The sequence below is a fragment of the Scyliorhinus torazame genome, chromosome 5 (genome assembly GCF_047496885.1).
Source record: "Scyliorhinus torazame isolate Kashiwa2021f chromosome 5, sScyTor2.1, whole genome shotgun sequence".
Classification (NCBI taxonomy): Eukaryota; Metazoa; Chordata; class Chondrichthyes; order Carcharhiniformes; family Scyliorhinidae; genus Scyliorhinus; species Scyliorhinus torazame.
Window position 1 is genome coordinate 318,967,255 of NC_092711.1, and position 12,572 is coordinate 318,979,826.

At 46.0% G+C, this 12,572-nt stretch overlaps 1 protein-coding gene across 9 annotated transcripts in view; it reads left to right on the forward strand.

Annotated features, from left to right (window-relative positions):
- LOC140421308 (uncharacterized) overlaps positions 1-12,572 on the forward strand; it is an 834,768-nt gene that overhangs the window by 461,793 nt on the left and 360,403 nt on the right. For all 9 annotated transcript variants that reach the window (XM_072505936.1, XM_072505941.1, XM_072505940.1 and 6 more), the window contains exon 30: positions 11,172-11,213. In XM_072505936.1, coding sequence (XP_072362037.1) covers positions 11,172-11,213 — 42 coding nt within the window. The remainder of the gene's footprint in view (positions 1-11,171; positions 11,214-12,572) is intronic.

Sequence of the window (12,572 nt, forward strand, 5' to 3'; positions counted from 1 at the left end):
GGCAAGATTCCCAACTTGTTAAACTTTTCCTGATAATTATACCCTCTCAGTCCTGGAACCATCAATTGCAGCTTCCCTGGTAATTTGTTGATCTGTTGTTGCTATCAACACCCGTCAGTTGTGACTTGGTGAGTGACATCCTCTTCTCTGTGTCACAAGGTTCAAGTCTCACTCCAGACACTTGAGCACAACACTGTAACATTGATGGGTTTTGTATCTGACGTTATGTCACAGATGTTTACCCTGTAAATACCGAGCATGCTGCCACCTACAGGTACAGCGGACACTGCAGGTAGATGGTGGAACTGCTAAAATGAGTTTTCCCATTGGCAGAGGCTGTCATAGAGGAATCTCAATGTAATTTCAGGTAGAAAGTTACAACCCAAACAATGGGCTGAGAGCTGTGGTGACGACGCTGCCTTGGCCGTTTTTACAAGACCCCCGGCTGCATTTTGTGGCAGTCAGACACCCAGTGAGTTGACTTGTCACTCCCGTCCCTCAAAAGGGACTGCTGACCACTCAGAGGGCTGGCAGTTCAGCCGGGCCAATGGGAGTGGTGGTCAGTGCAGGATTGTACTGGGAAGAAGAGGACATCACAGAAGTAGCTCATTCGGCCAACAAGATAACCGGTTTCTCGAGATGCTGGGACCAGTCAGGCAGACCAACATCTTGTAACTTGTATTCGGTGAACAAAATCATCAGTTGTTACAATAACTATTCCAATTATTATTCAATTCCTGCAGGATTTCCTGAGATAGTAAAGCCAGCATATATACCAAGACAAGGTAAACATTCATTTCTTTTCTTTTTAATTAATTTGTTCAATGTGGGCATCACTGACAAGAACAAAGAACAATACAGCACAGTAACAGGCCCTTCAGCCTCCAAGCCTGTACCAGTTGTAATACCACCTTTGTGAGGTTTGGAGTTTCTTTTAGTGGAGATCAGGGCACCATTTAAAGATGGTGTTCAAATCTCTCTCAGCCCCTGCCCCACCAGACTGACAGCAAAAACCAGGCTCCCAGATGTCTTTTGTACAGAAGGAACTAAGATCTGTAGAGAAAACTCTGCTGTGTGCCGACTGAGCTACACGCAGATCCCCGCCTCAGCCTGCGCTGTGTACACTGAGGCAAAGATTCCACCTTTTCTGTCATTGACTTCATTTCCACTTCAGGAAGCGTAGTGGAGAACATGCCCCTGTCTACATCAATGGGAACGAAGTAGAAAGGGTCGAGAGCTTCAAGTTTTTATGTGTCCATATCACCAACAACCTGTCCTGGTCCCCCCATGCTGACACTATAGTTAAGAAAGCCCACCAACGACTCTACTTTCTCCGAAGACAAAGGAAATTTGACATGTCAGCTACGACTCTCACCAACTTTTACAGATGCACCATAGAAAGCATTCTTTCTGGTTGTATCACAGCTTGGTATGGAGCCTGCTCTGCCCAAGACCACAGGAAACTACAAAAGATCATGAATGTAGCCCAGTCCATCACGCAAACCAGCCTCCCATCCATTAACTCTGTCTACAATCCCCGCTGCCTCGGAAAAGTAGCCAGCATAATTAAGGACCACACGCACCCCAGACATATTCTCTTCCACCTTCTTCCATCAGGAAAAAGATATAAATGTTTGAGGTCACGTCCAAACTGACTCAAGGAAAGCTTCTTCCTTGCTGTCATCAGACTTTTGAATGGACATACCTCGTATTAAGTTGATCTTTTTTCTACACCCTAATGTCAATTACTGGATACTTAACATCAATGATACATCTTATTGGAATGTCTCTCAACCCATTCCTTAACAGTCTGCCCTTCCTTGGAGAAAAAAAATAATTTGGTAAATATTGTTTTCCCCCCAAAAATCAAAAATATAAGAAACTCAAAAACACACGCAATTCTCCCCCCTTTTTTTTGAAACAGTCACAAAAATAGGCGCCTTTCATTAATAATATCCAAACGTTTCTGTGAACTAACCCCTCTTTTCGTAAAACAGTCAGACAATGGATAGCTACTGTTGATCCATTTAATTTTTACTGTTTCCCCTTTGTCCCAACATCTGCTTCAAACTTGCAATGTCTATCCTTAATCTTTTCTCATTCACACTTTTTGGAGGGTGCACATTTTCCCACTGGGATTTATTATCAATGTGACACTCAATGGGTATGTTCCCCAAATCCCCTAATCACAAAATGTCTGTCAATATCTGTGATGTATAAAAGGCCATTTCCACCCCCTCTATCAGGGTTAACATCTCAGCGGCCAAAGTGGTTTTGACCACTCTCCTTATTTTCTTTGTTTCCCACACAAGAGGGCGACATTTACCATTGTTCCCCAAAAGAAAAATTATAAAGCCTCCTGCGCTTGAAACCCTATCACATAAATTTGCGTAGGGCGCATCACTATAAACTGTGTTTCATGTGCCTAAGGTCACCTAAAACCGGGGACCACAAAACACACTCCTGCATTTTTAGTTTGACCAACACTTTATTTGCCCTCATTTTGTCTTCCACTTTAGGATCATTCATTTTTGTACTCAACACTAAGGCATCAAAACTAACATCGATCTAGTCTGACTACCTAACCAATTCAGTTGCCCAATTAAACTACGCTGTTGCTCTTTTTCCATCTTTGAACCCACTGAAACCCGACCATAACTAATTGCTATTGAGCTGATGCTCTCCAAATAAGATTGCTGACGTAAAGTTGCCCCTAACTTAGCCTGTCTGATTTCCAGTCCCATATATTTAAATGCACCGGAAGCCTGACTTCCAACCCTGAATTCTTTCCTCAACCCAGAGATTACAATAGCTTTGAAATCACTTGTCCCACCCCACAAAAAAATCATCAACATGCATCATAAAGATGCCAGACAGATTTCCTTTATAGCGCCAGTAAAACATTGCCGCATCCGCTTTCAACTGGCAACAGCCAAACTTTAACAAAACTGACCTTACCGAAGAATACCAGACTCTAGACGCATCATTTAATCCATATACACATTTGTCAACTTCCAGAGTACCACTTCTGTGTTAGCTGCTTCTTTAGGAGGACGGAGAAAAATGTCTCCCTGAAGCTGCTGCCCCTGCAAAAAGGCAGCTTTTATATCTATAGATTTGCATTTGTGGCTAATAGAGTCAAGAAGATCTTTAAAATAACTTTTCCTGCCACAGGTGAATCCACCCTTAAATCCGGATCGTCTAAGTTTTCTCTAAATCCCCTTGCCACAAGCCTGGCCTTTGCCTTATAAGTTCCATCCAGAAGAAGCTTTTCTGGGCAAATCCATCTGTGGGATAGAGCTCTTTGTCCCCTATCCAGTACTTCCGTGTATACCTCAAATTCACTCCAACTATGCAGTTCTTGCTGTTTGGCATCTTTGATAACTTTTTCATCTAATTTATTGGAAGACACCAAAATCTCACGAGCATGTGGGCTTCTGACCGCAAAAAACAGCCTCCCAGATTTCTTGTGCAAAGTGTGCACTAGCATCTGGAGAGGAAACTGGGCTTAGCGGCTGGTGAGCTACACGCCTCAGCCTGCGCTGTGTACACTGGGGGGAAGATTCCACCTTTTCTGTTATCCAGCTGCCCCTGAAATACACCTGTGAAATCTGTCTCCTGTGGCAGCGAGCTCCACATTCTTACCACACTTTGGGTAAAAACGCTTTTCCTGAGTTCCTGACAGGATTTATTATTGTGCAATTTTAACATGTGGTCTCTGGTTTTGCACTTCCCCAGAAGTAAAATCATTTTTTCCATGTCTTCTACATCAAAGCCTTTCATTATCATAAAGATCTCTGATATGCCATTCCCAAGCTTTCTCTTTGCTTGGGCAAGATTCCCAACTTGTTAAACTTTTCCTGATAATTATACCCTCTCAGTTCTGGAACCATCAATTGCAGCTTCCCTGGTAATTTGTTGATCTGTTGTTGCTATCAACACCCGTCAGTTGTGACTTGGTGAGTGACATCCTCTTCTCTGTGTCACAAGGTTCAAGTCTCACTCCAGACACTTGAGCACAACACTGTAACATTGATGGGTTTTGTATCTGACGTTATGTCACAGATGTTTACCCTGTAAATACCGAGCATGCTGCCACCTACAGGTACAGCGGACACTGCAGGTAGATGGTGGAGCTGCTAAAATGAGTTTTCCCATTGGCAGAGGCTGTCACAGAGGAATCTCAATGTAATTTCAGGTAGAAAGTTACAACCCAAACAATGGGCTGAGAGCTGTGGTGACGACGCTGCCTTGGCCGTTTTTACAAGACCCCCGGCTGCATTTTGTGGCAGTCAGACACCCAGTGAGTTGACTTGTCACTCCCGTCCCTCAAAAGGGACTGCTGACCACTCAGAGGGCTGGCAGTTCAGCCGGGCCAATGGGAGTGGTGGTCAGTGCAGGATTGTACTGGGAAGAAGAGGACATCACAGAAGTAGCTCATTCGGCCAACAAGATAACCGGGTTCTCGAGATGCTGGGACCAGTCAGGCAGACCAACATCTTGTAACTTGTAATCGGTGAATAAAATCATCAGTTGTTACCATAACTATTCCAATTATTATTCAATTCCTGCAGGATTTCCTGAGATAGTAAAGCCAGCATATATACCAAGACCAGGTAAACATTCATTTCTTTTCTTTTTAATTAATTTGTTCAATGTGGGCATCACTGACAAGAACAAAGAACAATACAGCACAGTAACAGGCCCTTCAGCCTCCAAGCCTGTACCAGTTGTAATACCACCTTTGTGAGGTTTGGAGTTTCTTTTAGTGGAGATCAGGGCACCATTTAAAGATAGTGTTCAAATTTCTCTCAGCCCCTGCCCCACCAGACTGACAGCAAAAACCAGGCTCCCAGATTTCCTTTGTACAGAAGGAACTAAAATCTGCAGCAAGAACTCTGCCTACTGAGCTACACGCAGGTCCCCGCCTCAGCCTGCGCTGTGTACACTGAGGCGAAGATTCCACCTTTTCTGTCATTAACTTCATTTCCACTTCAGGAAGCGTAGAGGAGAACATGCCCCTGTCTACGTCAATGGGAACGAAGTAGAAAGGGTCGAGAGCTTCAAGTTTTTAGGTGTCCATATCACCAACAAACTGTCCTGGTCCCCCCCATGCCGACTCTATAGTTAAGAAAGCCCACCAACGACTCGAATTTCTCAGAAGACTAAGGAAATTTGACATGTCAGCTACGACTCTCACCAACTTCTACAGATGCACCATAGAAAGCATTCTTTCTGGTTGTATCACAGCTTGGTATGGAGCCTGCTCTGCCCAAGACCGCAGTAAACTACAAAAGATCATGAATGTAGCCCAGTCCATCACGCAAACCAGCCTCCCATCCATTAACTCTGTCTACAATTCCCGCTGCCTCGGAAAAGCAGCCAGCATAATTAAGGACCACACGCACCCCAGACATATTCTCTTCCACCTTCTTCCATCAGGAAAAAGATATAAATGTTTGAGGTCACGTCCAAACTGACTCAAGGAAAGCTTCTCCCGTGCTGTCATCAGACTTTTGAATGGACCTACCTCGTATTAAGTTGATCTTTTTTCTACTCCCTAATGTCAAATACTGGATACTTAACATCAATGAGACATCTTATTGGAATGTCTCTTAACCCATTCCTTAACAGTCTGCCCTTCCTTGGAGAAAAAAAATAATTTGGTAAATATTGTTTCCCCCCCAAAAATCGAAAATATAAGAAACTCAAAAACACACGCAATTCTCCCCCCTTTTTTTTGAAACAGTCACAAAAATAGGCGCCTTTCATTAATAATATCCAAACGTTTCTGTGAACTAACCCCTCTTTTCGTAAAACAGTCAGACAATTGATAGCTACTGTTGATCCATTTAATTTTTACTGTTTCCCCTTTGTCCCAACTTCTGCTTCAAACTTGCAATGTCTATCCTTAATCTTTTCTCATTCACACTTTTTGGAGGGTGCACATTTTCCCACAGGGATTTATTGTCAATGTGACACTCAATGGGTATGTTCCCCAAATCCCCTAATCACAAAATGTCTGTCAATATCTGTGATGTATAAAAGGCCATTTCCACCCCCTCTATCAGGGTTAACATCTCAGCGGCCAAAGTGGTTTTGACCACTCTCCTTATTTTCTTTGTTTCCCACACAAGAGGGCGACATTTACCATTGTTCCCCAAAAGAAAAATTATAAAACCTCCTGCGCTTGAAACCCTATCACATAAATTTGCGTAGGGCGCATCACTATAAACTGAGGTTCAAGTGCCTAAGGTCACCTAAAACCGGGAACCACAAAACACACTCCTGCATTTTTAGTTTGACCAACACTTTATTTGCCCTCATTATGTCTTCCACTTTAGGATCATTCATTTTTATACTCAACACTAAGGCATCAAAACTAACATCGATCTAGTCTGACTACCTAACCAATTCAGTTGCCCAATTGAACTACGCTGTTGCTCTTTTTCCATCTTTGAACCCACTGAAACCCGACCATAACTAATTGCTATTGAGCTGATGCTCTCCAAATAAGATTGCTGACGTAAAGTTGCCCCTAACTTAGCCTGTCTGATTTCCAGTCTCATATATTTAAATGCACCAGAAGCCTGACTTCCAACCCTGAATTCTTTCCTCAACCCAGAGATTACAATAGCTTTGAAATCACTTGTCCCACCCCACAAAAAATCATCGACATGCATCATAAAGATGCCAGACAGATTTCCTTTATAGTGCCAGTAAAACATTGCCGGATCCGCTTTCAACTGGTAACAGCCAAACTTCAACAAAACTGACCTTACCGAAGAATACCAGACTCCAGACGCATCATTTAATCCATATACACATTTGTCAACTTCCAGAGTACTCCGTCTGTGTTAGCTGCTTCTTTAGGAGGACGGAGAAAAATGTCTCCCTGAAGCTGCTGCCCCTGCAAAAAGGCAGCTTTTATATATATAGAGTTGCATTTGTGGCTAATAGAGCCAAGAAGATCTTTAAAATAACTTTTCCTGCCACAGGTGAATCCACCCTTAAATCCTGATCTTCTAAGTTTTCTCTAAATCCCCCTGCCACAAGCCTGGCCTTTGCCTTATAAGTTCCATCCAGAATAAGCTTTTCTGGGCAAATCCATCTGTGGGATAGAGCTCTTTGTCCCCTATCCAGTACTTCCGTGTATACCTCAAATTCACTCCAACTATGCCGTTCTTGCTGTTTGGCATCTTTGATAACTTTTTCATCTAATTTATTGGAAGACACCAAAATCTCACGAGCATGTGGGCTTCTGACCGCAAAAAACAGCCTCCCAGATTTCTTGTGCAAAGTGTGCACTAGCATCTGGAGAGGAAACTGGGCTTAGCGGCTGGTGAGCTACACGCCTCAGCCTGCGCTGTGTATACTGGGGGGAAGATTCCACCTTTTCTGTTATCCAGCTGCCCCTGAAATACACCTGTGAAATCTGTCTCCTGTGGCAGCGAGTTCCACATTCTTACCACACTTTGGGTGAAAACGCTTTTCCTGAGTTCCTGACAGGATTTATTATTGTTCAATTTTAACACGTGGGGCGTCAGTCTCCGACCCCCCGCCGGGTTGGAGAATCGCCGGGGGCTGCCGTGAATCCCGCCCCGCCGGTTGCCGAAGTCTCCGGTACCGAATATTTGGCGGGGGCTGGAATCGGGCTGCGCCGGTTGGCGGGATGCCCCCGCTCGATTGGATGGGCCGAAGTCCCGCCGATAAATTGTCTGTCCCGCCGGCGTGGATTAAACCACCTTTTGAACGGCGGGACAAGGCGTCGTGGGCGGGCTCCTGGGTCCTGGGGTGGGCGCGGGGCAATCTGGCCCCGGGGGTGCCCCCACGGTGGCCTGGCCTGCGATTGGGGCCCACCGATCCGCGGGCGGGCCTGTGCCGTGGGGGCACGCTTTCCCTTCCGCCTCCGCCACGGTCTCCACCATGGCGGAGGCGGAAGATACTCCCTCCACTGCGCATGCATGGGAAACTCTCAGCGGCCGCTGACGCTCCCGCGCATGCGCTGCCCGGAGATGTCATTTCTGCGCCAGCTGGCGGGGCAACAAAGGCCGTTTCCGCCAGTTGGCGGGGCGGAAATTCCTCCGGCGTCGGCCTAGCCCCTCAATGTTGGGGCTCGGCCCCCAAACATGCGGAGCATTCCGCACCTTTGGGGTGGCGCGATGCCGCCTGATTGGCGCCGTTTTGGGCGCCAGTCGGCGGACATCGCGCCGTTTCGGGAGAATTTCGCCCCAGGTCTCTGGTTTTGAACTTCCCCAGAAGTAAAAACATTTTTTCCATGTCTTCTGCATCAAAGCCTTTCATTATCATAAAGATCTCTGATAGGCCATTCCCAAGCTTTCTCTTTGCTTGGGCAAGATTCCCAACTTGTTAAACTTTTCCTGATAATTATACCCTCTCAGCTCACGAACCATCATTTGCAGCTTCCCAGGTAATTTGTTGATCTGTTGTTGCTATCAGTTGTGACTTGGCGAGTGACATCCTCTTCTCTGTGTCACAAGGTTCAAGTCTCACTCCAGACACTTGAGCACAACACTGTAACATTGATGGGTTTTGTATCTGACGTTATGTCACAGATGTTTACCCTGTAAATACCGAGCATGCTGCCACCTACAGGTACTGAGAACACTGCAGGTAGATGGTGGAACTGCTAAAATGAGTTTTCCCATTGGCAGAGGCTTTCACAGAGGAATCTCAATGTAATTTCAGACAGAAAGTTACAACCCAAACAATGGGCTGAGAGCTGTGGTGACGACCCTGCCTTGGCCGTTTATACAAGACCTCCGGCTGCATTTTGTGGCAGTCAGACACCCAGTGAGTTGACCTGTGGCTCCCATCCCTTAAAAGGGACTGCTGACCACTCAGAGGGCTGGAAGTTCAGCCGGGCCAATGGGAGTGGTGGTCAGTGCAGGATTGTACTGGGAAGAAGAGGACATCACAGAAGTAGCTCATTCGGTCAACAATATAACCGGGTTCTTGAGATGCTGGGACCAGTCAGGCAGACAAACATCTTGTAACTTGTAACAAAATCATCTGTTGTTACAATAAATATTCTAATTATTCTTCAATTCCTGCAGGAATACATGAGATTCAAAAGGCAGCACATGTACGAAGACCAGGTAAACATCCAGTTCTTTTCTTTTTAATTAATTTCCTCAATGTGGGCGTCGCTGACAAAGAACAAAGAACAATACAGCACAGGATCAGGCCCTTCAGCCCTCCAAGCCCGTACCGGGCGTGATACCACCCTTGTGAGGTATGGAGTTTCTTTTAGTGGAGATCAGGGCACCATTTAAAGATGGTGTCCAGATCTCTGTCAGCCCCTGCCCCACCAGACTGACCACAAAAAACAGCCTCCCAGATTTCTTGTGCAAAGTGTGCACTAGCATCTGGAGAGGAATCTGGGCTTAGCGGCTGGTGAGCTACACGCCTCAGCCTGCGCTGTGTACACGGGGGGGAAGATTCCACCTTTTCTGTTATCCAGCTGCCCCTGAAATACACCTGTGAAATTTGTCTCCTGTGGCAGCGAGTTCCACATTCTTACCACACTTTGGGTAAAAACGCTTTTCCTGAGTTCCTGACAGGATTTATTAATGTTCAATTTTAACACGTGGGGCGTCATTCCCCGACACCCCGCTGGGTTGGAGAATCGCCGGGGGCTGCCGTGAATCCCGCCCCCGCCGGTTGCCGAAGTCTCCGGTACCGGATATTCGGCGGGGGCGGGAATCGGGCCGCGCCGGTTGGCGGACCCCCCCGTTGGATACTCCGGCCCGGATGGGCCGAAGTCCCGCTGATAAATTGCCTGTCCCGCCGGCGTGGATTAAACCACCTTTTGAACGGCGGGTCAAGGCGGCGTGGGCGGGCTCCGGGGTCCTGGGGGGGGGGGCGCGGGGCGATCTGGCCCCGGGGGGTGCCCCCACGGTGGCCTGGCCCGCGATTGGGGCCCACCGAACCGCGGGCGGGCCTGTGCCTTTTGGGGCACTCTTTCCCTTCCGCCTCCGCCACGGTCTCCACCATGGCGGAGGCGTAAGTGACTCCCTCCACTGCGCATGCGTGGGAAACTGTGAGCGGCCGCTGACGCTCCCGCGCATGCGCCGCCCGGGGATGTCATTTCCGAGCCAGCTGGCGGGGCAACAAAGGCCGTTTCCGCCAGCTGGCGGGGCGGAAATTCCTCCGGCGTCGGCCTAGCCCCTCAATGTTGGGGCTCGATCCCCAAAGATGCGGAGCATTCCGCACCTTTGAGGCGGCGCAATGCCCGTCTGATTGGCGCCGTTTTGGGCGCCAGTCGGCGGACATCACGCCGTTTCGGGAGAATTTCGCCGGTCTCTGATTTTTAACTTCCCCAGAAGTAAAAACATTTTTTTCCATGTCTTCTGCATCAAAGCCTTTCATTATCGTAAAGATCAGGAATAGGCCATTCCCAAGCTTTCTCTTTGCTTGGGCAAGATTCCCAACTTAAACTTTTCCTGATAATTTTACCCTCTCAGTTCACGAACCATCAATTGCAACTTCCCAGGTAATTTGTTGATCTGTTGTTGCTATCAGACCCATCAGTTGTGACTTGGTGAGTGACATCCTCTTCTCTGTGTCACAAGGTTCAAGCCTCACTCCAGACACTTGAGCACAACACTGTAACATTGATGGGTTTTGCATCTGACGTTATGTCACAGATGTTTACCCTGTAAATACCGAGCATGCTGCCACCTACAGGTACAGAGAACACTGCAGGTAGGTGGTGGAGCTGCTAAAATGAGTTTTCTCATTGGCAGAGGCTTTCACAGAGGAATCTCAATGTAATTTCAGACAGAAAGTTACAACCCAAACAATGGGCTGAGAGCTGTGGTGACGACCCTGCCTTGGCCGTTTTTACAAGACCCCCGGCTGCATTTTGTGGCAGTCAGACACCCAGTGAGTTGACCTGTGGCTCCCGTCCCTTAAAAGGGACAGCTGACCACTCAGAGGACTGGCAGTTCAGCCGGGCCAATGGGAGTGGTGGTCAGTGCAGGATTGTACTGGGAAGAAGAGGACATCACAGAAGTAGCTCATTCGGCCACCAAGATAACCGGTTTCTCGAGATGCTGGGACCAGTCAGGCAGACCAACATCTTGTAACTTGTAACAAAATCATCTGTTGTTACAATAAATATTCTAATTATTCTTCAATTCCTGCAGGATTATTTGAGATTGAAAAGGCAGCACATGTACGAAGACCAGGTAAACATCCAGTTCTTTTCTTTTTAATTAATTTCTTCAATGTGGGCGTCGCTGACAAAGAACAAAGAACAATACAGCACAGGATCAGGCCCTTCAGCCCTCTAAGCCCGTACCGGGCGTGATACCACCTTTGTGAGGTATGGAGTTTCTTTTAGTGGAGATCAGGGCACCATTTAAAGATGGTGTCCAGATCTCTGTCAGCCCCTGCCCCACCAGACTGACAGCAAAAAACAGCCTCCCAGATTTCTTGTGCAAAGTGGGCACTAACATCTGGAGAGAAAACTCGGCTGAGCGCCTGGTGAGCTACACGCCTCAGCCTGCGCTGTGTACACTGGGGGAAGATTCCACCTTTTCTGTCATCCAACTTCCCCTTTGTTATATTACCTTACGTGATATATATATTACTCTTTTGAACCAGCCGAGTTGTTGAAATGAGCAGTAGCCTTCTTGTAAAGATAAACTAATTTATTGAGTAATTTAAATAAATATTGTGAGTTTTTTTTACTTAATACGCAATTCGTAAAATGAAGAAACAATTGTAGAGATAACTAATTAAATTATACAGTACAATTCTTTGATAACTAATAACTTCTTCTCTCTTTAGCTTTATGATGTCTGTTCTCTCTGCACTGCTGACACACACTCTCAACAGAAAGAGCGGGAAAGCTATTAATATAGGTCCTGATTGTGAGACCTCTAGTGTTCAATTGCCTGTAGTAGCATTACATATATTGATCATGTATATTGATATACAGAGATGACTACATCCCCTTTTTTTTAACATTTTCTTGCAAATATTAAAAGAAAATCTTACATGTGAAATGCAGTGGTTACACAGTACAGCAATTACTAGAATTATGTAAAAGTTCACAAATTCAGTCGATTTGGTCTTCTTCTCCTTGTCGATCTTCTTAATGTCAAAGGTGATGAAGAAGTTTTAATGTTCTTGTTGCTTGTCAGATTAGAATTTAGTTGATGTTCAACTTGCTTTGAAATTGTGTGATGTCAGTCAAGATGAAGAAAAATCTGTGTTTGATCTTTGACTAGAAGTAGATCACGACGATTTCTTCTATAAATGTTACCATCTGAAGTTTTGATCAGATAAGATCTTGGAGAGAATTGCCTGATGATATGAGCAATGTCAGACCAGCCTCCTTCAGGAAGTCTGAATCGAACAGTATCATTTTCTGTTAGAATTGACAAATCTTTTGCATGTAGTTCAAAATACTGTTTTTGTTTCAGTCTCTGTTGCTGAGGTTTCTTCACAGTAAGATGTTGTGCAGGATCAGGAATATGTAGCTGAGGTAGAGTTGTTCTGATGTTCCTGTTCATCTGAGCTGGAGATAATCCTCACAATAA